Source organism: Camarhynchus parvulus, chromosome 3 (assembly GCF_901933205.1).
Source record: "Camarhynchus parvulus chromosome 3, STF_HiC, whole genome shotgun sequence".
Lineage (NCBI taxonomy): Eukaryota > Metazoa > Chordata > Aves > Passeriformes > Thraupidae > Camarhynchus > Camarhynchus parvulus.
This window is the reverse complement of record NC_044573.1, coordinates 26,292,766-26,319,039: the sequence shown is the minus strand read 5'-3', so window position 1 is coordinate 26,319,039 and position 26,274 is coordinate 26,292,766. Positions and strand designations below refer to the sequence as shown.

The following is a 26,274-nucleotide window of genomic DNA, read 5'->3' as shown; positions in this document are numbered from 1 at the left end:
TACATAAAATAAAAGAGTTATTTTTGAAACATGTAGAATAAGCTACATCCCTCGTGGTCTAGATATTTCTGTTCACTACACAAGTTGTTATGCACATAGCTGTTATGTTAAACTAGGTGCTTCAATAACATCACTAAACATCCAAAATTATTTAGCCCTAATAAAACCACTCAATAATAAGATTTCATAGTATCACTAATAATGCTATAAAAACGGTTTGCAAACAGTTGTACAAACTTAGTCTGCTTTTCTTTGTGAGTAAAACTGGAATCCTCCTAGAGAACTTTGCAGTACTTCTACACAACACTGTTACAACATGGGAAAGCTTAAAAATATACAAGTTCTGCTTTACTTTGTAAGTGCACCAACTTCTCTAATTTCTACCAAATTCACCTCAACTACATGTCACAGCATATGTGGCAGTTGAGACAGCTACAATACACAGAACATCACCATACAACTTCATAATGCTTCAACCCATACAGAGTAATACCTTACCGCTTCCAAAGGCTGCAAGCATCCAACCTTCTTGTTCTTTACCCCAACCTTTTATACCCACCATGTTGATGCATTGCACCTGTGTGCCCTCTGTTCCCTTGGTGGTTGGTCAGTGCCCCTGGGCACTCCATGGCCCGTTGCCTTCAATGCTGCTCACCTGCTGCTCACAGCTGTAGCCCATTGGGGATGAGGCTGAGCTGCAGCCCCAGTCCCAATTACCACAAACTGTGTACCTACAACTAAATGCTCTTGGTCTTCCTGAGGCCTCCCCAAAAGCATTTGATAAGCTGTTTTCTCTCACTGGCCTGTTCCATTTGCACATTCCCCTCCAATGCTACTGTAGTGACAAAAATTTCTTTCCAAGTACCTTTCAAGTGTCACAGGGTAGTGCACCACATAATAAAGGAGACATTAGGATAGCCATATTTTACTTTCCTGTATAAAAGGTTAGAGAGTTTTAAACTACTTTTGAAGAACCACATAACACCATCCTTCCTGCCCTTTGACAGCCTGACACACTTGAATGCAACTCAGGATGAAACAGTAACAGCAGGCTCAGCTGGGCATCAATTAGCTGTCAGTGGAAGGTTGGAAGAACATCTACCTGCCTTATGACAGAATCACACCAATGCTTTCAACCACATTTCAGGTGATCACTGTCATGCCCGTCAGAAATATATGTGGAAACTACTATTTAATTGATATTTTCTTCAATATGCAGGAAGAAAAAAATGGTAGAGCACATATTATGTAGGTACAAAAAGAGGCTATAAGATAAGTTTGTTTTTAAAATTCAGGATTTATAGCAATATGTGTTTTTGCAAGCTACTGCTAGTAGCTGGTCAGAGTGCAGCAATTCATTACAAAGAACAGATAGATAAACATGCTCTTCTGCTGTTTCTCCACTGTGCCAGGCAAAATAATTTCATTTCATAGCATTTTTGGTTTCAGCTCCTGTCAGGGTTCATGTGAATCTTCTTTATGTACTGTGAACTGACGATAACCTCATTTCAGTGAACTCCATGAGCTACTGGGGGAAGCTGATCAAAGCTGATTGCTGGGCATAATTTAAGATAATCAATCATCTAGGGCGTTTTGGGAGATCAGGCTGTCACCAAGTGCATGACTAAGACACACAGATTTGCTTCTTCATAAATTATCTTATTCCTACCATATACCACTTTACTCTGTTTAAAGTAAGCAGCAGAAAATTATTTTTAGAATTTTTCTTAAGAATGTAATAAATACTCCTCTTCCATATTTGGGCCTTTTTCCAACATGTAACTGTTGTACCATAAAAATGAAAACACCTCATATAATAACAACATTCTGGTCATTACTTTATTTGAAATGGAAAAATACCAAATATTAGAATAATTTAAAAGCAAATAAACTCCTGTCCCTCATTTTTTGAAATCTTATTCTTTCTACCTACATAATTGCTCGGATTCTTCCAAAAACTAAAGAATTTGGAAGTTTCCTCTAGAAATTAGTACTACTAAATACAATCATTTCATTATGGTCATTTTAGCTGGTATTGTTACCATCAGTGATTAACAGGGCAAGATGAAGTGCAATTTCCTTATTGACTCAAAATGTGTTCATTTTAACTTGAGCTAATACAGATTTGAGGGTATCAGCACATACCTCTTCTAATACTTTCATTGCAGAGACCCTTGGTGATTCCATTCATGAAAGAGTAAGATAAAATATCGAAAGTCCCTACCTTCACCTGACGATCCTGAAAGGTCTATGATGACATACACTCTCCCTTCTGGCTCCAAGTCAATCTGTAAAAAAGAAGAGAAAAAGAAAAAGAAAAAAATCAAACTTAGAATGGCTCCCAAAGCAAGTGACTGCACATGCAGGAAACAAGAAGTTTCCAAACCACACAAAGTCAAGGCAGGACACATCCTGCACCAATAGAGTCTCCTTTTGCAAAGAGGTGTTGAGGACCCTGCACCTTCACTGGAATAAAAAAGAAGTGTGCACACTTGGAAAGTTTGAGCTCAGTGAATTTTACATTTCAAGTATTTAATGTACTGTTCCAACATACATTTGCATCACTATTTTCAATAAAGTAAAAAAGTGCCACAATTGCACAACATTTTTACTGTTATTTATACTGAGCCCAGGTATACAAATGTGGAAAACAACACTGTGACAGCAAGAAAGATCAGCTCTGGTCACAGAACAGGGGAAATGAACACACAGAGCTCATACAGCCGGTTAACACGTGTTTATAATACCCCTTTTGTCTCCCCACTGGGAGAAAGAAATACATGTTTTATCCTCTTTTTCTGAAACACAAGATTTGTTTATTTCTGCACCATTCTGGTGGATTTTAAGGAGTCTTTACCCATGAGGAGATCACTTTCACTCAGCATGAAATACAGGTGCTCAGTGTCAAGCTGCTGTACTTCCAAGATTTCACAGGCTATGAGAATAAGATCCGGTTCAGGCACCACAATGAAGAGCTTATTACAGATCTTCCTATATTTCATCACAAGTTTCATCAGCAAATCTAAATATTGCTGGATTTGAGTATCTTAATGGTACATAACAAATTAAAAACTATTTTTTGCTGCCACACATCTCTGAAAAAAAAACTGTAACTAAAACATTATGTAATCAGTAGCTTCTGCTGTAACATAGCAGTTACTCTCACATGCTTTCAGAGCCTGTGTGACATGATGTTCTGTGTGTTAATGCTGTATTTTCAACCTATTTAGTAGGTAAACCCCACAGGTAAGATTGCAAGAGACCTTGTGTGCCAGTGCTGGAACCCAGGAAATTCCTCTGGCTGCCCTGGAGAACTCGAGACCCTGTCTGGGGGGCTCAGAGACCTGGGCACAGAGCCCAAGACCCCTGTGCCTTTGATTTAGCCCTTGGAAAAAACAATTAACAACCTTATATGAAGAATTACAAGCTAAAAAAGTTTAATTAGAAGGACAGTGAATTTATCACAGGGTGAAAAAATAGATTTTTTTGGGGGTTTTTAGAATGGGGGTTCAGGGAGCAAGACAGAGGAATCTGGGCATGTCCAGCCTTTCTCCTTCTCGGCCTCCATCTTCTGCTGTGATGTTGGCACTTTTAGATTGGTTTAGAGTAGAAGCTCACTGCCTAACATAGGTGATAGATATTGGGAAGTAATTGTAAATATTGTACAAGTAGTTTTTAGTATAAAAAGATAACACCTCCTGGAGGCAGGCAGAGTGCCTCTGACTGTCCTGCTGAGTGGACCTCGGCAGGCCAGGAGAATTTTATAGATAAGATGCAATAAACAACCTTGAGACCGAGAAATGAAGAGCTCTGACTCCTTCTTCAAGCACCGTGCTGGGAAAAGAGTGAGTAAATGAGGGGACATGATGCAAGCTCCTCCTTCCATTGAGCACTGTTCTCCAAGAGAGGTCTGGGAGAAGAGTTCACAGGTCCTGCTGATGTCATCGGACCAACAGATCAAGAAAATGATCTCAGCAGCTGTATTGTAAATACACCAGGCAGGAAATAAGGCTAGCGAGGCCAGGGGCTGCTCAAGGGAGAGGAAAATGAAAGCGTGGGTGTCTGGTTTTTTATAAATAATAGTATTGAATATCCAAAAAAGACATTTTTAACAATTCCTGAATTGGCAGCATGAGTTTTGTGAGGGAGTTTTTGGGGAGTTTTTGGCTTTTTTGTGTTTTGTTTTAAATAAAGCTGCTGATCTTGAAATACTGCTCCTCTCCCTTTGCCAGTTTTAAATAAGAAAAATATTAGAAGATCAGAAGCACAGGTGCATGAATAGACTTTGATGTCTATGCTGAGGGAGGCTTTTGAAAAACTGCTATAGCACTCAACAGACGGCTGTATTAAAGACAGACATGTCTAATGCTCTGTTTGTATCAGCACTATACACTGTTTGGTTAAGCTTTCCGTAAAATACTTTATGCAGTTCAAATCCCAGTGTGCACGCACACACATAAACCCCCAACATCATCCCCACAGAAAAATCAGGCATCTGGACAATTTACTGACCACCATCACAAAATCTCTGCTCTGCCCCTTTAACTACAAACAGCATTGGAAGCAACTCAGGAAAAAGACTGGAGGCCTGAAACCAAGTTTCCATTACCCAGCAAGTGGACTGTTTCAATTTACATTTTATTAGAAATGATGCTTAGTGATTTTGAATTGGAAATTTTGCTGATGCTCTAAGAAAAATGAACTATTTATAAAAGAAAGTCTTTTACAAAGAAAGCATGTTTCAGTTGTCATATGTTCAAATGCCAGTAAGAATGAAATGGACATATTCTTATTTTCAGATTTATGAAATAGCCACATTTCATTTCAGTGACACTGACAGTCTTATCAGTCATATGAATTAGTACTTTTGCCAGAAGCCAGCAGCTCAGCTGCCTCAGCTGACCCTTCATATGAAATGAACACCTCAACAAAAGCAGAATCCCCAAGACTTATAGGAACCCTTCTCTTCTTCTCAGGTCTTTCATATATCAAGACAAACAGAGATGAAAAGGACCGATTCAAGCTTAATTATTCATTAAAAATGTCTAATGCCTAGAAACATAATGGCATAAATACCTCCAAAATAGACTACTAGAATATGCATGCTTTTTCTTTTCAATCTGTGCATTAAGCTGTGCTTAGATTCCACAATGTCATTTTATCTATATGTACCAAAAGATGCATACAGCAAAATCCAAAGTTCCCATGCATTTTTCACTGAATGCTATGAAAGCAATCACATGTGAAATGCCCTTAGACACATGTAACCAGAAACAGAAGGACTGGCCAAATTCAGCGGAATAGAACAGGCATCTTTGAAAGCAATGGAAATAGTCTGATCACAGCAATTCTGATTCTGGCCCTTCTCTTTTACTAAAAGCACTTGTCTCTGAATGCAGCCTAGCTTTTATACGTGCAGAGAGAACTTATGAGGAAACATCTAAAAAGACATTACTGTTCAAAAGGAAACAGGGAACACAGCAAGATGCAAACTAAGGACGGGACAAAGAGTTGATACAAGAGCAGCTTTGCTGTAAGAAAAACACATTACAGAATATATGCCTTGCACACATACATCACATTTGCCACATGCAGCAAAAGATGCAACAACTGTGACTGAGCAAAATCTTTGATCACCAAAACATTTTTCCCTCTTACTGACCCATGCTATTGCTGTGACTTTTGTTGAAATACAGTTTTAGCATGCACAAGTAACATTAATTAAAAAGGTAATTAAAACAACTTCTACATTGCTCAAATAAGAACTGTGGCAGCACACTGAGATGAGTACAATCATTGCTGGAAAGCAGCACAGATAATCAGAAACTCCAGGCCTGAATAAAATCTGTTAGTAGCCTGTTTCAGGGAACAAAAGGCAACCATCCATAAAACCAGACATACTTTCAGAGGAAAAAACCCATGTTGAAACCAAGGCCAAGCTTCAGCATATTGAAGGCATTTATATAGTTTCACAGTCATTAATGGATTTTATTTTCAACACCCTTCTGAGACAGTTCCCCATATGCAAAATGGGATACTCCCAAAGGCACAAGCTAGACTAAATGACTTTCTGGCAAGTAATACAAGAAGCCTATGGTTAAACAAGAACTGAACTCTGGTCTCTGGAGGCCCAGACTGCCCACTGGACCATTCCTCCTTTCCTCAGTTAGGCTTCACTTTGTCCAGCAATCCTGTCTTCCAGCAGTATCAAACAGTACCAAGAACTATTTTTTCCCTCTTTTTTTAGACAGCCTTAATGGGTACATATCTAGGAAGCAATTTCTTTTCTTTTTCATTCAGACAATACTCATCAATAAAAACAATACCAAACAAAGTTTGCTGAAATATTTCTCTGCAGCATTTTCAATGGATCATAAATCTTCAGTAACCTGGAGTAATGCAAAATTTAATCAAACTATGCAGAAGATTGTGAAAATGGTCCAGCTTTTCCTTGAGGTTTGTTTTTGCAAGTTTTTAACTCCTTAGTGTTGTGAAAAACTGAGCCCTAAACTCAGCTCGAAGTTCACCATTTTCTTCCTCTCAGGTGTAAGACATTATTTCCCACCCCTAAAAACATGAAACTTGGAGGGAATTCTCTTAGATCAAGATTTTCTATGGAAACCAAACACTCTCTCTAATCTTAAAAGGATGAGGAAGATTAGAATATGCTATGGAATTACTTGTGTTGCACCGATGCTTCATATTTGAATATGAATAAGAATTTATGTACAGCCTGAATAATTCCATCAGGATTTGGGGGTGTTCTTTCCATTCCATTTGACAGCATCAGCACAGATTTTGCATGCTCTATGGCACAAGCTGAGAGCTGTTGTAAGCAAATGACAAACCACTGTCTTGAGTGGCTCAGTGCCCCACTGCCACAGGGTTTCCTTTGATCACAACAGAGTCCACCTATGTTCCAACACAAGGATGTCACCTGAGATTTAGTGCACTGTACTCATTTAAAAGCCAACTTGTCTCAAGAGAAATTTAAGGACAGTCATTGACATAAATCCAGATCTGAAATAAAAAATGAGTGGACAAATGCAAAATTTGAAATTCCTAAAAGCAGAAAGGTTGAGTAAGTTTTACTCTGATCTCCCTTAGCTAGACAGTATAGGAAACACAGCAAAACCCCTTCAAACCTAAAGCTGTTGAGGATTTTGGCAACAGTATAAACCTAAATGGACTGTATAAGCCACAGAAAGAATTAAATCATAAAAACTGCTTTGCACCTCTTCTTGTGATGTTCTAGGATTATCTGATATTTGGGTAGCTTAAACCTCCAAGCACATGATCTGTCACTGCAGATGGTTATTTGATTCATGTCAGACCTGGGAAGTCAGTATGGTTTAACCCTTCCTGAGTGTAGCATAACAAAGTTTCTTGTTGAGCACACAACTTCTCCGAAAGAAGAAGGGAAGAGATTGTGCTTAAAGTGCTGATAGCTGCAAAGGCTCAAGGGGGTGGTTCCCCTGTCTGTTGTTTTTAGAGGTATTTGCCAATTTTGGTAAATATTATTTCCATGTAAATGCATACAAAAATCAGAACAGTTATAATCTAATAGAAAATGACCGGAAAGTCTGTGCTGGTCTTTTGCTCTTTAGCCACAAGATTTTTGTGCTTCAATTTAAATAGCTAATAGAATACCTATTTTAACTTATTTAATAGAAAATAAAACATTACTGTGATACTTTTCAATATAGCCAAAATTACTTCAGCCCAAATAATTAAAAACCTTTCAAACTCACCATGATTACTGTAATGAAAGAAAACTCTTGAGCAAAGGAGCAGCCAGATGTATAATTAAACTTGCAAACTTGTCCCAGCATTCACACCTGAATCCCTATTAATCTCATTTGAAATGAACAGGTTTGCATTAAGCTCCATAAGGTCAGCAAAATAGCTGAGTAGATGTTATCTATTAATAGTATCTGAAAATGAAGAATTTTACACATTACATCATTAATTACATGAGTAAACTTGACTTTCAAAAGAAATTACCCAGAAAACATACTGAGAAAACTTCCTTAGAATCTCCATGTACCTCCATGATGTTTTTCACCCTACAGCCTCTTGCTCTTCTGGCAAAGGCAGCAGGAAAATTTGGAGCCAGTGCACTGCTACAATGTTCACAAATCTGCCTTTCATTATGAACATTACATATTTGATTATTATAATTAGAGAGAAACCTAACACAGCTTGACACATTGTAATTGACCACAATGATATACATAAAGGCTCAGAAATTCTGGCCACAGGGGATTCTATCAATTATTTACTCATACTCAAAAGTCAACAAAGAAACATCAAACATCTTGCATGACCTACAGAAAACATCAAACACTTTTCAGTGCCAGACACATGCACTGACATAATACAGAACAGCAGCAGCCAGGGAGAAACAAGGTTCAGCTGAAATAACCCACAGTACTCAGAAACCAATTCTAAAACAAGAATCCTTCCATTACTTAATAAGGCATATACTGATGTTTAGTTGTGGTGTCCTGAATCACATGTGATATGACCTTGGTCTTTCATGATCCGTTGTGCCTAAGGCCTCCCAGACACCAAAGAAGCATTTTTGAATGCACAGCGACACGTGCCCGTGTGTTTGAGCACAAGCACATCTGCACTGTCAGAAGTAACATACTCATTTTCATGCATTAGAAGGACCAACAACGTTTACAGACCACAGCGCTAAGCCTAGGGTGTTCAGGGCTCATTTTCTTGTAGAACCCAGAAAGTGAACCTGGACAATTGGCTCTATTTACATGGAACAGACAGCAGAGCAGTACAAATGACTGCAAAGGCATCAAGCAGCACGACCACAGCAGGGTCACTGCATGAAACCAAGTGTCTGACTCCATGATCAGAAGCAAGGAAGACATTCTCTTTACTTCTTTGAAAGCTTCAGAAGGTGGAGAGTATGTACAAGGTATTGCCTATTATTCCAGTATTTAAAGAGTTATATGGCAAACTGGTTAAGGTTTCTAAACACCTACAATCACAATTCATGACAAAGGGAAATAAATCAATGAGAGAGAAATCTCTTCATGAGCAGAAAAATAAGTCAATGACCTTAAAGAGATAAGGCTGCCTAGACTAACTATTCCATGATATAGAATACCATGACCTGCATATGAACAGGTCAATGGAAACTCACTAGCATGAGTGTTCCAGACACAAGTGTGTGCCATTTGTTGGTTTATTTAACCCAGTACAGTTATTCTGATGATGTAAATGTGTTCCTTTATTAAGCCTTATGAAGACAGGGGAATAAGCCAAAGTTATGTAGTATTTTTTCACTGTACTAAAACTGTATCTACACTAGAAATGGAGGTGGCATTAGTTTAGCAATGGTAAGGAAGATAATATACAAAGAACCTACACAAGCTCAGAGACAACGTGAGGTACAATGTGTACAAGTTAGGTTTGGCTAAGCAACACCCAACTAGACTTTTTGAGTGAACAGACAGTCAAACCACCTACTGAACAAAAGCCTGCATAAAGCCATTCTCTTGAAACATCTGCTAAATGTATTTCAAGAAAGAAAAGAAACTCTTCAGAGCAAAACCACTTTCCCAAACAGATGGTTATTGGATTTAAGAATAAGGGAATTGCATTGTGTGGGGGAATTGCATTGTGTGGCAAGATCTGACCTGTAATTTCATCACAACGCTTTTCAAAATGTATTTCTTAATGCACCAGTGCAGTGGCACTCTCCAAACCACAGGGTAATAATTAACTGTCACAAAGTATTTAAAACATGCTCGGTCTTGGCTTAGGGGCATGTTTTAAAGTCATGCCCCAGAACTGCAACCAGAAGGGAAGTTACCTTACACCCAGCAATAAAACACAGAGCAGGGTGTCAGGGCTGCCAGCACACAGTGGTTAGCCAATTACTACATGTTAAAAACTGATAAAGGCTATCAAATTGTCTTACCACAGTGCAATTTCAGACAACCACTTGCTCATATGCCAAAGCCAAACTCATAGGTGGTACATTTGCTTAGTCTCAGGAATCACCTAAGCATGATGGTATTTGGAGTTTCTCCTAAATTACAATAACAGTTCCTCTGAGTAGACAACTTTTCAACGCTTTGCACAACCATTATGAAATGTGTCTGTATACAAGTGAGTACATGGATTGACTGGTAGTTTTTCCTGGCCCCATAAAACTGTTTTGGTGGACTGCATACATTTTTCCTTAATTCCTTAAGTAATTCCCGCAGTTCCTTACGTCCTTTAAGCAAGAATTTCTGTCTGAAAATTTACAGATTAAAATACGAAAGCAACATTACATATTTCCTGTAAACATATATTTCTTCTCTTTATTGTCAAAACACTCCTTTCTTGCACTCTCCTGCCACATATACTCTGGGAACTCAAGGTACTATACAGTAGGCAATATCCACATAGCATTTCTGTACAAAGAATTAAGGAAATAACTGCGCTGATTTTCAGATCTCAAATCAGGAAAATTAACAGCTGGAAGATCCAAGACTACAGTGTAACATATCAACTTTTAGTGTATTAGGTATAAATAAAAATTCTTCCTAAACAAGGTAAAATAATCTTCAAAGTCAGGATATAAGTAAGTCCTAGGAAATGGGGATATTAGATGATGTTAAATTGCCCTTCAGTTTTTCTCCTGTAATTCCTATTCTAGTCCTCTGTAAGGAAAAAAAAACAAAAATCAAACCAAAACAAAAATAACCCAACAACACCAAAAAATCCAAACAAATAAACAAACAAAAAATCACCAAAAAACCCACCACAAACCAAAAAAAAACCAAATCCCCCCCCCCTAAAAGAAAAAGACAATTCTAGAATTTGCCTATGAATGAACTGTATTTCAAAACAAAGGTCAGGAACATCGATGTCACTTGGTTTGAGTAAAGTTTTCATCTGCCTTAGAGCCAAGATCTTCCCAGATATTAGAAAATAAATAAAGATTACATGAAACCTCAGCCCAAACTAGGCAGACACTTCAGTATTCACTTCTCAGACCCTTTCCACAAGAAGTTCACATTTCCAGCCTCTCAAACACTACTGTGCAATACCTGTCAGGAACTTTTGAGAGAAGCCCAAATGAACTTACAGTCTTCAATGAGCCAAGAATGCAGCAGGGAGTTGAATTCACTTCAGTTCAGCTCTAGCTCAGGCTCACTTGCAAATAGAGCTGTGCTGGCTTTGTTTCAGCTAGCAACAAAACTCACATCTAGGTTTTGTTCCAATTAAAAACCTCAGAACTTTAAAACAACCACTGCTGTTTATGGGTGTGAATTCAGTTCAGCTCCCTGGGAAGAAAGGAGAAAGGCCTTTCTTATCTGGAAGGCAAGCACATTAAATGTACTCTTCATTTGCATTCACAACAAAAATTAATCCTCCATTAGGAAGTAAACAGCTTGAATCAATATGCTGCAAATGGACAAAGTGTACTTCAGTGACACTTGCTGGAACTTTTAAGTAGCTTGTTGATGTGCAACACCAACATCAGCTGCAAGCCAGAATGCATCAGCAGAGAGAAATAAAACTCCTCTCCCTTGCCAAGTTGATATATATATGAATGAGATTCCCTCTCTCCACAACCCTCAACTAAAGTGGCTGAAACTACAGAATATGCAATTAGGACAGCTCTAGGGGTGTGCCCAGAGGTGCCTGTGATCTCAGAAACTGGCTATGAAGGAGACTAAGCTCTTTCCCTCAAATTCCCAGAAAATGAAAAATATCTTATTTTTAAAAAATGCCTCGAAAAGCTATAAAATTCCCCAGTATCCAAACTCCTCCTCTATCTGTGCAAAACTGGACATTTAACATGACAAAATCCCTGACCTCCTTTGCAGTTTACCTTAGTGCACCTTTCATGAAATTTGGCTGGTGATCAACTTGTCAGCGCTGTGTCACCACACACAGTGATTGACTTGAGTTTTTTGTTTCAAGTCTCACCTTGGCACCCAAAGCCAAAGAAGAAGGTCACAGGGCTGGACTCTTTGACCTACCCAGATGGTCAAACTGCTCCAAGGCAGTGCCTAAGTGGGGCAGCTCCATGACCACCACTAGGCAAGAAACAAAGATCTACTTCAAGAGTGCAGAACTAAAGAAAGCTGCAGAGATAAAATAATACAGGGTTTGAAATGTCTTCAGTTAAAAACTAAACGTGAATGAGAAGAATAAAGGATGTAGGGAAGGAGACACAGGAACATGAAGAGACAAAAATTATATATACAGCTCAGAAGTGGCATGAAGTTGTCAGGAGGAAACAAAAGGAAGTAAAATAATTTCAAGAACAAAGCTAAGCTAAAATTACTATAAAATTATTCTAACAGTTTTCTTTTGAAAATATTAACCTCTTTAAACCTCCTTCTAAAATCTGAGAATGCTTCTTGTTACTCTCTCAACTGTCCTGCTATGTCAGAAGACACAGCTTTATCCCAAACATAAGGGGTAAGCTTTTAAAAAGTGATAAAGAAGTTTAAAGCAGTTTTTTGATCAAGACAACAAAACCATGCTAACTGACTTAAGAGGTTTTATTATTCATCCAGGGAGTTGAAAGCTTGTCATTTGTTAACATAAAATGTCTCTGTTCAGTTATCCTTGCAACTGATAATTTTGGTAACTTAAATGCAATTTTAAAAAATGTGTCTCCTACTTTCCCATTCAGGTTCACTACAGATACGTCTCTATTTTCAAGGAAAGAAACTGAAAAGCAAAAAGGGAATAGTCACCTTATAGAATTATCTAAATTTGGGTTGGAAAGAAAAGGAGATTGCAAAAACATAATGAAAGTATCTGTTTCCCAGTTACAAAAAAAATCCTCCACCAAACACAAAGATGTAAGCATAAATACACAAGCTTTAAAAATTACAAATCAACGTTCTTCTGCTGAGTTATGAAGATGGAAGGAAAAAGTATGTTCTACACAAATATTCTCTATGTCCTTTCACATATGTATCTGTAACTTGAGTTTCCTTACAACAAACACTGACATTATAATAAACAAATACCTCATGATATACAAACCACAATGTTATACAGAATTGGCATCAAGTATTTAAACAAAAGCATCCTTGCTGGAAGCATCTCTTCTACTTACAGCCTGTCAAGAATTGCATTGATTCAGAGACTTTGATCAAGGTAAGTTCTACAGAAATTTGAAAGCAGAAAACAGAATTAAAGGAAATAAAATGCAAGCTTCTTGCAAAACTATCTTTGCTCTTTTGGTTTTTTTAGTATCTTCCTAAATGCCTATTTAGCTTAGAATGAAAGCCTTCATTTTGCCCTCACACTCTGTGGCACACACAAGTGCAAGCAGGAATTACACAAACTGGCAAAGGATGAAGGAAAGTTCATCCTTTCCTACACTGAGCACACACAGGAGCCCCAGGGCAGGTTTAAGTAAGGATGTCTGTAACAGTGTGGAACTGAATGCACCTCTCAAGTCTCAGTTCAATATCTAAACAGAAAGATCATTGCTGTTTTCTAAGGGAAAATGGAATTTCTAACATCTTGTAAAAAATAAGCATTTTGCCAGTAAATGTGGCAGTTTAAAGCACACAAAATTAGTCATATTAGATATTTACAATCATGCAATCTCCCCCCTAAAAATAAATTCAAGAATAGCACTAAAATATTTAAGTTGCTTGAACAACTACCCAGAATTGAGAAAAAATGGCTCAAAAATTTGAAAGAAAATGTAACCCCAAATGCTATCTTATGTGCCTTTCTAAAAAAATTGCCAGAGGAACTAAAACAATTAATTTCTATAAGAAAACATCATTAAGACATTCTCTATTTGGTTCTACTTTTCCCTGTGTTTAGAAAGTATCACAATAAGATCGTTACATACCATTTCATAATGTTGAGGGTTTTTTCCAACATATTTTTTGTGTTGCTCTGATATTTTATCCTCCGTTTAATCATCAGATTAGAAAGATTAATGAAGCTAATTCTGTTAACAAAATGGCTATCCTGAGGACTACAATTATCTGTGATTCACTTGGACTTCCTCTGCAGCTTTAGCCATAACAAACCCAGAGCAGCTCCAAGACTCCTCAGATGTCAGCTAGAGAACACTTTGTTTAAAGAACAGCTAAACAGAACACTGATATAATTTGCTCTACTCATGTTTAAATGCAAAAAAGAAAACCAAGTAAAACAAAATTTAGTAGCTTTATACACACAGGCTACCTATATTGCACGAAATAGATAGACCAGAATGCAACATCTTGAATACAGAGACTACAGAAAAGGAAATGGCAAAAATAGCCACTACTATTATTACGGTTCCTGAAAAGTTAGACAGCACAGTCCACCAGCCACAAGTAGTACACCAGGAATAGATATATCTTCAAAACTCCCTAGGAAAAAGAGATGTTCCGGTGCATGTAGCATTAAGTGGCATTTTACTTTAGCATTTCTTTTCATTTACTGCAGAGCTTTAAACAGAATTACATGTGGAATTCTCACAAGTTAAATATGAATTTGACATGAAAGACGACGCCTGTTGAACCTTTTAAAAATCTCACTCTTTCAGATATCCAGAAAGTTTTCCAGTATTTCCTGGATTTAGGAAAAAAAAATTAAAAACCAAAAAATAATAATTAAAAAAACCCCAAACAACAAAAAAACCTAAAAAACAACAACAACAAAAAAAAAAAAAAAACCAGCCCTGAAACTTAGTCTTTCTTGTATTGTAGGGATTTGGATGTTCCTCTTTCAGTCGATGAGGAAACAGGAAGTGCAGAGTCATTTACGGTTTTGTTCTTAGAAAAAAAAAGATTATAATTCAAAGCCTTCAAATCCATTTAGGGGGGAGGGTTGGGTTGGTTTTTTTTTTCTTTTTTTTTTTTTTTGTTTTCAGTGATGAATACAAGAGCATTTGCTATTTGTATTTGAGTAATTTCTTTGCAAGAACTCAGGTTAGATTTCATACAGCCTGATAGAGCTCCTAGAACTTGGCTCAAGGTAGCTGAATAATTCTTGTTCATTTCGCTCTTAAAATTTAGTTCCAAATGCATAAGAACCATCCAGTTCTGCTAATGGAAGGCACAGCATGCTGCCCACTTACTCTTGTATGGAACCAAGTAAGTAGAGCAAGGCTAACACCTGTCTTCCAAGAAAGGCTTTCAGTCTTTTCTGAACAATATCTAGGGATGAAGTATCTGCTAGATCCTTTGCTAACTAATGTCATCAGTTTATCAGTTCAATGTGAAAGAAAATATGTGCTATGCTGCCCATTTTAATCTTCCGGATACCCCTCAGTTCTTGTACCCTTTTGAGACTAAAAAGCTCCTTATTTTTTTAATAGTACTTTACATACCCAAATTAAGTAACCTCCCATTGTTCTTTTTATTTAAAGTAAATCAGTGAGCTCAGAGTCTCTGAATTTCTCCAATATACCCTTTCAGAAATCCTACTGTGAGCTCTGCTGTTGACTTGCTGGGTCACCCCGGGCAACAAACTTTATTCACCCTCCATGTGCCTATTTCACCTTCTATTATTAGTCTTTATTTAGAGTACGAATTCTAAAAAGTTCAGGCTCTCTTTAATACATTTGTGCAATTAGGCCCTCATATTTTTACCATTATGTACACTGGGGTTTGCAGGTTCTAAGCATGCTGCCACACTAACAACCTGAACTGCTAAAGCCACTAGGAGTCATCAAGCATTGGTGCAGCCCAGTGATAGCCCTGCACCTAAACCTGCTATGGTGCACCCATCTCTTCCTGCAAAGCATGGAACCTTATGACTTGACTTACAAAAAAATTTCCATTTGGGGTTTGCAGCATGAGGCTTAGCAATTCTAATTCCACACAGAGAGGGCAAAGAAAGGACTTGCAGCAGGTCTATCTGACCTTCAGTACACTTTCTTCCCTCAATTTCCAACCAGTTTCTACCACCCATAAGCCTCCCATGTGCAGCCTACAGAAGAAGGAGGAATAATTTCACACCTGGGGGAAGTGCCATGGAAAATCTGTCAGCTGTAGCAAGGGTGGAGGCAGGCAGGATAGGCTTCCTCAGGAATGGATCTAAGTTTTGGATACTCTTGTTCCTCATTCCTCCATGACTGGCCTACAATTTTCATCAGCTTTATCCCACACAGCTTGCAGAACTCTCTGCCTTGGACAACTCTATCACCAAAACTTAGTTGTACCCAGGTTTGCTTCAAAACTCTCAAAGCATTCTAATCGGAGAAAAACTCAACAAGTGATCTGAAATGGGAACTACATAATTAAGATTTTCTAAAAAAGTACAGAAACAGTTCCCAAAGATTTGCTTGACCACAGGGACAGCACTAGTCCCTTTAGTCCAGAGGCTTTAAGGACAGAAGAGGTGGGAAAGTTACCTGTGTATTGGGGAGGAAAGTTTTTGTGGGGGTTTGGGAGAGTGGAGGTAGGGGAAGAAAGGGAGGGCAGTGATTGTTTGGCTTTGAGTGTTTTTGTTCTGCCCCCCTTCCTTGTTTTTTTAGTGCAGTGGTTTTCTAGTGCATTTTCCTTGGGAGTAACTGATATAAAAATGATTAATGCACAAATATGACCTTGTTTACCATCTGGAAGACCCCTTAAAGTAAGGCTTTTTTGGGGAATCCAGTAGATGTTCTTGATGTCTCTGTAATATTCCAGAGTAAGAGAACTGGACTGTTTCCATTCCTGATTCTGTGACCCTGTCCAGTCTGTTGCTTGTGGCTCAGACAAGTATGTTGCATTTTAACTTTCCCCACGAATCTACACAGTTTCTCTTTTGGATTGTTTCAGATTTTGTTCTCTGTAAAGCAGCCAACTTTAAAAGTACCTTCAATTTCTCCTATTTCCAAACCACTCCTCCATCAAGGAAAAGGGCTTCCTCTCTAAAAATTCAATGTACATATATATTGTAATATGCAGGGTAATAAAGTTGCTAACTATTGAATTTAGATATGCAGCAGGATCCAGTAATGATGAAAGGATGACAATGTCAGCATTCTCAGAATCTGGCTCAAATAGTACTTGGTATTGAGCCATGAAGATGTGACTAATTCTCAAGAATCTGGTTGTTTTTCTTATACTGTCCTTGGAAAAAAAATAATAATAAGACATTATGGATCTTTGGAATTGCGTCTGGAACACAACCAATTTAGTAGCATTTTCCACACTCCTGAGGAATTGCTGGGGAAAAAAATGCAAAAGTTGTTTTACTCTTAAAATTGCTTTAAGATCATTGGTTAATCCATTTTTTTTTAATTTTGTGAAAACCCAATAAAAATCAGGTTAAATCTGAACTGTGGCCTGTTGTCATTTTCATCTCAGACCATTTCAAAAGAAAACTTTTTCATGAACAGCCACCACAGTAAAACCTGAAACGTGACCTGGTATTTTTGAAAGCATTTTAAAAAATGCTTTCATGGCATTTTTTTGCCACTTCAGGACAAAGGTGAGCACTGAACTCTGGCATTGAGAGCTGTGACTCCTGAGACAGCCAGGATCCTCCAGGCATCCAAGGGACTTCTCAAACAGGTATACCCCAAAACACTCTACAGGCAAGCAGAAGGAACAGCCTGGCAGCCACACTGCACTCTGCTGATGCTCCTCACCCCTGAACCCTTCACTCCTCAGCAAATTGCAGAATGTAATGCAGACAGTGTCAGCTTTTCTGACTGCTGCAGGAGATCTAGCACAATGCAAGGGAACTCTTCACTTCACTTTGTTCTCACTGCAGGAACAATATCAAAGGAAGGAACTGGACCTTTCTGACTCAGCAAAGTGTAAACTGAAGACCAGACTAGTTTACTTGAATTTATTTTGTTACCATTTAAATGGGATGAGGTTTCCATCCTCCTCTCAGAATTTGTTATAAAATAAGCAGTGAAAACCACAAGCAGCAGCAAACATGTTACCATTAAAAACAACTGAGAGAGACTAGTGCTCTGACCCCACAGGACACTGCACAGACCTTACAAGCCTGAGCAGGCAATTTGGCAAGAAAAACCAATATTGGAATAAAAGACAATACACACCAAAACTCACTTTGCAGCATTTGGAGAACTGACATTTTATCTATAGAACCATCAGTTCTCAAGGACTCTTTTCAGGTACAAAATTAACCAAAAATGGATGAATCAATATTTCATTCAGAATTATTTTCATAATGTGTGGCTTTGATTTTAAAGCCATGAACCAAGGCACATTTTAAAAACATTATGCTATATTAGTTACATGCTGGAAATTACAGTTAATTCTGAGAGTTCAAGAAACAGCAGCTCATTCTGGGACTCACAGTCCAATCAACTGATATTAGAGCAACAGCTACTTCAGATACCTCCTACTCTGACTCTTGAATTCCTATTTTGTGGTAGCTTTTTAGAGAAACTTGAGCAGTTATGGGAAAAGGTATTTTTACACCAAAATATTTCAGCAGCTAAGCATAAAATCTATTACATTTAATTATCATTATGCATTTGTTATTTTCTATAAAATTACTGAATATCATATTTGCTGAGAGCTTTAAATCACTGTTATTTCTGCAGTATGTCAATAACAGTGTTTTACTTATGGAGCAATTAGAAATGGCAATACAAAATAAATACAAGCATGGATTCCTTGTCCTATGGCTAAGCAAGCAGAGCACACATCAAACCAAACTTGCTTTACTCTCCCCCATTTATCTTCCTTGTACTTCCCCTTACTTTGTACATGAATCAGGATAAGCACTGACTTCACACTGCAAACGTTTCCAAAAATACTCGAGTTCAACAGCAGAGAAGAGCTGCTGGGAAGGATCACACACCGGAATGCTGGCAGTGCTGCCCTCCACACCAAGGTGACCACAAAGCTCCATCAGGGAAGGGAGAACTGAAAACTACAGAAACTTTCACTCTGTAGACAGCAGGTCCTTCCAGGGAACTTTGAGATACTTGAAATTGAAAGATGGTTTTGAAGAACACAGCAACAGCAGTGGGCTTACTTGGCTGCAGTCTGGAAGTGATGACTAAATCAATCTTTAGTAATAAAGCAACTTAACTTCAAAGATATTTCAAAGATAGTGAGCTGTCCTAAACCTACCTAACTACCAAACCTCCCACTGACTGCAGATTGTATCAGACTGCTGTCAGTGACTCTGACTCTCTCGCAGATGGTTCTTGCAAACCAAAGTTCAAAAAGCATCCAAATAATGTCTGGGCTTGAGCATCCAAAGATTCAAAAAAAAAAAAAAAAAATCTGTCAGACCTCAAGGCTCCATGTTTACTAGAGACATATTTTGGGAGAGACAGAATGAAATTAAGCCCTGACACAATGTTTTATTTCTCTCCCCTTAATCATCTCCCTCTCATGACCACTTCTACTGCTACAGAAATGCTGCACGAAAAGAGATGCAGCTGATAAAAGCAGAATGAAAGACTGGCTTACTCCAGAAAAGGACATGTGGTCTCTGAGAAATCAGACACATAACAGAAAAACCATCTTGTTATATATCTCAGAGTTACTCCCCTTGAAAATACCTACCACTACAGATGCAGTTATGAGTATGCCTTTGCTTTTCTTCTTTCTTATTGCACGATTTGTGATGCACTGGCTTTACCAAGTGTCATTAAATCTATGACACAAAAATAAAGATGCCCATGCAATGGATCCTTTCATCCCCCAAGTTTATTACGAACCACACACAGCTGTCTCTGGAAAGCAGCCTCAGAAGAATACAGAGTAAGTTTCAAAAGAGGGGAACTTCAGCAGGAAAGTTGAATGAAGTCCTATTTTAAGCTTGACAGCATCTTTAACATTGTTCCACAACAATCTTTAATATTGTTCCAATACTGCCAGGCTCAGATTTGTCAGGGAAAAAACCACACAATACTTTTCCTTTTAAATTTTATTAGCTTTATCAAACCCAAAAAAGGAAGGTCTCAGCAGACCTCTGCTTGAGTGTGGCATTCCAAACCTAAGGCTTAATCAATTCTTTCACTCCTTCCACAGTTGTATGTATGGTACAAATGCTGACAATAAAATACCTTGGGGCTAAAAATGAATTGACATACTAATACAAAGTCTGTAAAGCAAGTTAAAAGTGAGGATTCCTACTTTCTATTTGAAGAAAGCAAGATACTGAGCAGAGATATAAGCTGTGGTTTGTACAAACTGCATAACCCCCTTCAAGTCCACAAATCTCTATCTGAAAAATTAATCCAGTTTTAGCTTATGGAAATTAATCCCGATTTAGCTTATATTTCCTACTTTAAAAACAGTGTACACAAACATGATTTTTTTTAACTCCTCTAAGTTAGATAAAACGTAAATAAAGCTCCCACATAGAATAATCTTCAGAAATCATTTCCAAAGTGGAAAAACACTGCTATTCTATGGGAGAATAAGGACTGAAGAAGGGGAAAGCACTCAAAAGTGCATGTAGAAGTAACATCCCACTTTGCTGTTATTTTCAGTTTTGCTCCCTTCATGGAAATGCTTGAACATTAAGGGTAAAATAACCAATCCTTAACTTCTATGCCTTCATGAAGCAGCTTTGTACACTGAATCACAAACTTGAACAGAGTGTTACTAGCTCAGTGTTATCTGGGACCTAAGGAATGCCCAGAGGTGTTCAGAGACCACTGGCAGCCTCCAACACCCTAACTCCTGCTGAATAAATTGGCAATTCAGCCTTGCTACTGGATGTCTTTGCAGCCTGCACACAGGGCAGAAAGGATTTCTCACAAAGTTCTGCTATTCTCCCAACACAAGAGCAAATTCATGGAGTACAGAGGATGAGCAAATGAAAATAAGTAACACAGATGGAAAAAAATACTACCCCCTACAACTTCAAAGGACACAGGAATATGGAACACCATGTGCAAGCCAAGCACCTATTCCCAATATACAAAATTCCTGAAACTAAGAGATTTTTTTTCTTGTTCTTTGCAAGAAAAAAAAAATCTTGTTCTTCAGTTGTGGCACATTTTTGTTGTTTGCCATGACACAATTTCTATGCAATGTACCTGATATTTATAAGCTTAGTACTATTATAAAAGTCATTCTAAATTTTGGACTCAGCACAAGAAAACATTACATCATTCATTAAGCCTCTCTTAAAAGAGTTCAGTCTCAATGTACCTACTAAAAACACATTAGAAACAAATTAAGATGCAAATCTGCTTGATTTGCAGATGTAGGACTAAAAAGCTGGCACTGCAGCCTCTTTCCCCTTTGCATTCCTTTACTTCTGAGTTTCGGATAAACAAAGAATTTTGTGTGGCTGTGTCACAAGCCACAAGACTCAAGGAAGGTTTCAAGAATTTTTCTGATGTTACTGTTGAAGAGACTTAAGACTAAGGCAGTTGAAAATGAAATAAAGTATATAACACGAAGAAATGCTTGCCTTCCCTCAGGAGAAGGCTTTCAGGGAGTCTCCTATTACATGAAAAGAACACTCTGGAAACTTTTACAGGACGAACATTATTTGATTCTTTCTACAGAAAACCTGTTACATTTCCTGGCCTACCAAAATAGAGGCTGGTATACACCAAGTCTTTGATTTATACACCTGGAGCTGAGAATGCTCCCTTTACAAGAAGCCTGGTTTCCCCTAGGTTGCATGTTCTTTCTTGATGAATTGCCATGGAATTACCTATTGCTTTTGGGAACATCTGTTATTGTTCCATCTCTCAGAATCACATGCACACCCACTTCTAGCTGCCACATACATGAAAAGTTTTGAAACTTCTCTGTTCAGAGCATGTGTTAGGAAGAAAAAGGAAAGGAAATTTTGCAAATTTTATAATCATGCTTTGTCTTTGATATTGTTATAAGCTATCTACAACAAAGAGAAAGAAAATTCCTTCCAAGACAATCATGAAGAGTAAAAATCTGTGAGACAAAAAGCACTAATTTGGGCATACAGTGATCTCATGGGGTCTTACATCACATTAATTAATCTGAATTTGAGCACAGATTCAACTGCTGAATTAATTCCTGATGTTTCCACATAAAATGAGTGATTCTGTGTTTCAATGCTACAATCTCAGGTCAAGCATTACCTTAAAAAAGGGGAAAAAAACTAACAAGAGGTAGACTTTATAAAGAAAAATATTTCCTTTTAAAGGTATCAACTCAAGTTATCTAGTCAACCAAGTTTTTTAAGTATTTCACGTACTCCTTTACCACAGTCTGAATAAACCCTCTTAACATTATTTTAAAAGTAAACAAGTATATGAACTGTGATTTTTTTACCTGTAGTACACAACAATAAGTTATCATTATCAGCTATACAAAACAGTCGTCCTAAAAATCTAAAATTTTTTCAAATAAATTTATGTTTGTAGCAAAAAGAAAAGCAAATTAGGAATAAAAAAAGAGCCACATTACACAAAAACTTCTCTTCTACTACCACTTCTCCCCATAAAACACAGATTCTCATATGAGATTTGAGACTAGCTGAAGAGTCACTGAGGCAGAATATTTGACAAAGAGTGTTCCAAATGACAATAGCTGCAAAACACACACAATAGATCACTGGAAAAGACAGCTGGAAAAGACAAAAACTTCATTTAAGACCATTATATCAGAACACAGTACCTAATATGCTACTCATGCAACCCTTCAACCCCTAGCATGCTTGGATAAAGAAAAATAATAAAAAAAATATTGTCATTCATAAGCATCTACCAACCAAGTGATTTATCTACATTTGGACAGCTTTCACTTGAAATTAACTGAGGCTAGATTTCCAAAACATAACTTGAGGAATCAAGCACTATGAATCTCCTGTATTAAGCCTCCAAACCCTCAATACACCTTTGAAAAAAAATAAATGCAAACCAGAAAAAACAAATGCAAACTGAGTACCTGGGCCAGGAATATTGACCTTGCCATAAGCTGAATCAGATGTTTGCAGTACCAAGCCCAGCTCTGCTGCCAAAAAGCCTTTCAGCTCAGGAGAGTGGCTCCAGCAAAACATTGCAAGATAATGTAGGCTCTCAACAAGAGTAATGAATTGTTATTTCTGCAGCAGTAATTCTGAAGGGTGCCTGTGACAACTCTGAGCCCATACAGCAGCTCCAGGATAAAAGACCCACCTCCTATTTCGGGGAACTTCAAGGAATAACAATCTGGTTTGGCATTGCAAGCAAACACTTTTGTTCCTTTCCTTGGAAATCATTCACAACTTTCTGTTGCTTCGTTTCCTCAGGTTTTCAGTATAAGGATTCATTAACTCCCACTGATGAGTTAGTGGATTTTGATTTTAGACATGGGATGAGAAAACAAACAGGAAATATGAGAGAGAAAAAATATGCAGAATATGTACTTTATCTTAAAAGGAAACAGGAGAAATTATCATCCATTTCTTAGCAGGAAACCAAAAGGTACTCAAACCAGAACACAAGACCCTGGGTTTTTTCCCTGTTCTGTTTTGAGGACCAAACTCACAGCATATTAGAGTGCACCTCTATTTTACTACTTTCATGCTTAATGTTAATTGTCTTTATCCATTCATACTGCTTTCTTATCATCATGCTCAAGCCTGTTAGAGCTGTAAAACAAAAACACTCTGTGATTTCAGCTGAAAAAAGCTTGTAATATCATATTCAGCAACACTTTTAAACTTGCAATCAGAATTTCCTGAACTGAATGTTACCTGCTACCAGGACAGATGACGGCAGAAACACAGGGCATTGACATATGTGCACGAGAGGTTTGTAAAGAAAGCATTTCCCTGTGACCTCAGAGACCCTGCACACCATCTGTGGGGTGCAGGAGCACACACACAGAGCACACTCCTCCCCACCCTCCCACTCAGAACAACTGCTTTTCTGATAGCAGGAGCAGTTTCCTCACCAAGAGCCTTTCTGCCAGAGCAGAGCTTACATCTGGCCTGACTTAAGGCTTGTTACACTGGGAAGATGGAGGTTTAGTTTCAGTAAACGTAGAAAAAGTACTTATTTATACCTGTATGAACAGAGCTGAAGGTAGCATGAATACCATCAGCAGCATGCAAATGTAGGAATGGACACATATATCCCAGATTTCTTACTCTCACCAGGACTCATCACTCAAGGGCCATTACTAGTGAGGAGCCTGTCCTTTCTTATTCCTCTCCACAACCTGCAGAGGCACTCCAACTAAAAAGCATTCTTCCATTTTTCTCTCTCAAGGAAGTACAACAGGATTTCTGAACATGCTGAGACTGTTTCTTAAAGACTCCCTGCTTGAAAAAGCAGACACATGCAGCAAGCAGACTACACGTGTGCCCTAGAAAATAACTGCTGACATTTATTTCATTTTAGGAATAAATATTAACACGAGCCATTTGACAATAAGCCTTGTTACATGACTAACCAAAAAAGCCCTCATAAACTTCCAGTTTGTTATGTGTCCAAACACCAAAATCCAGAGTGCTGTCAGTGTTTTAACTTTAAAACCTTGATTAAGATCACACTTTCCCCACAGTTTAGTACTAATCTATGGAACAACAATCTATGGAGCTATGAGTAGATGAAAAACTCACTTGCATATTATCAGCAGAACAGCAGTTGCTAAAGAAAAAGAATATATTTCACAACTTTCTAATACTTTTTCCAAATTCTAATTTATCACAGTGATTCACAACAAAGAATATTTTGAGCATTACATGAGCATTTGAAGGATGGTTAAGTAATGCCATCTTCTTCATAAATCTTCATGTGTCTGTCATGTCCTGGGCCAATAAGTAATGGAAAATGTTAAAGGAGTAGGAAAAAATAAATAAACATAAAAAATGCAAGGAAAAATACCAAACTGAATGATCTCCATGAGCTTCCCTAAGTTCCTTCCCTAATTGACCCAAAATACCAACCAAAGAGATGAAACAAGGATACTATCTATTTACAGTGATGCAATGCTCCTATGCATTTCAAAATTTGCAAGAGCTTTGTTTACATCTGCCACAGTCTTTGCACAACAGCTTTGTGCCATGTCCTTCATCCTTCACCCATGTGGATCTGACGGGGTTTTTCCCAGCTTCACTGGACGACAAAGGGTTAAAAGAGGTTTTGAGAGCAGTTGGCTGATTTTGTGTTCTCCAGCAGGCAGGCCGAACAAACAGGAAGCCCGGAAATGAGTGATAATTGTTAAATAAGAGCTCTTAAAACACCTGCTTAGCTCTAACTGCTAACTATTAAACCATTATAGCAAGTTAAAAACAAAATCCCCCAGAGAGATTTCCACCTGCTTTCCCCATCTATTTTCTGAATTTATACAATAAGACATTCAGAAACACCCAGTGGAGCTGGAAGCATGACCCCCTCCATAAGCAAGCACAACCTGCAAGCCCTCTCACTCCAACACCCTCCCAAGGTGATATGGACACTTTACTTTTCAGAGAAATGCACAGTTTTAGTCTACTTGGTGGTTCTGAAGGTTTCACCCAAAGCTTTTTTTGGTTTTTTTTTTCCCCAGATGTGACTGTCTGTACTTCTTCCTGGAGCAAATCTGTATAGCCACTCACCCTACATTGTCAGAAAGTGGTTTTGCAGGAGTAGGCCATTTTGTAAGGCAATTAAAAAAGAAGGAAAGGATTTTCAGGTCCCAGCTGGAAAGGCGTGGACCTTCCCTGCCATTAAACTTGGTAGAAAGGCTTTCTGCATTGTTAAAGTCAGGAATACTGGCAGAATTACAACTACTTAGATTTTACAACTACTTAGATTTTTAACCTGCAAAATTGAAAAAAAAACAAGTAAAAGCCCACCAAAAAAACCTAGACAGACAAAGCAGTCATTAATAAAAGTATGGCTTCTTTGGATACAGGAGTATGAGCATGAGACAAAAATCACAGCCTTTTGGACTGGGGCCATGAGTGCTACCTCCACACTCTCGGCTCTCTTTTTAAGGCAGTGACTCTTCTGAGAAGGTTACTCATGGTCTTTGGAAATTGCCTTGCCTTTGATGCATTCCAATGATTATTCTATTCCATGAAACCCATTATTCTTGAAAGAGAAGGAAAATTCTTCAAGATTTACAGGTCTGTATATTTATTGTTTCCCAAGCAATACTAACAAGCCAATTCTGGGGATTAAGAAGAAGGTTATCCTCCCAAATTTCAAATAAATAAGGAGATACATAAGTAGGAAGCTAAGGGAAAAGGCAGCAATTCATGCAATTTAAAGGTTATTTGCAAACCTGTTCAAAAATTATCTCATTTGAAACAAATACACTCTCTATACACACAAGGTTGTTTGCCACAAGCGAAAGTCAGATTTTTTGTAATTATACTGGTTTTCAATGAAAAAGAGTTACCATTTAAATTTATTTTTCCTTTCTTCACCAACAA

The 26,274-nt window shown here is 37.9% G+C and overlaps 1 protein-coding gene across 1 annotated transcript in view; it reads right to left on the bottom strand.

Annotated features, from left to right (window-relative positions):
- PRKCE (protein kinase C epsilon) overlaps nt 1-26,274 on the bottom strand; it is a 287,618-nt gene that overhangs the window by 184,324 nt on the left and 77,020 nt on the right. Inside the window, exon 2 of the mRNA XM_030944536.1 lies at nt 2,225-2,288. Coding sequence (XP_030800396.1) covers nt 2,225-2,288 — 64 coding nt within the window. The remainder of the gene's footprint in view (nt 1-2,224; nt 2,289-26,274) is intronic.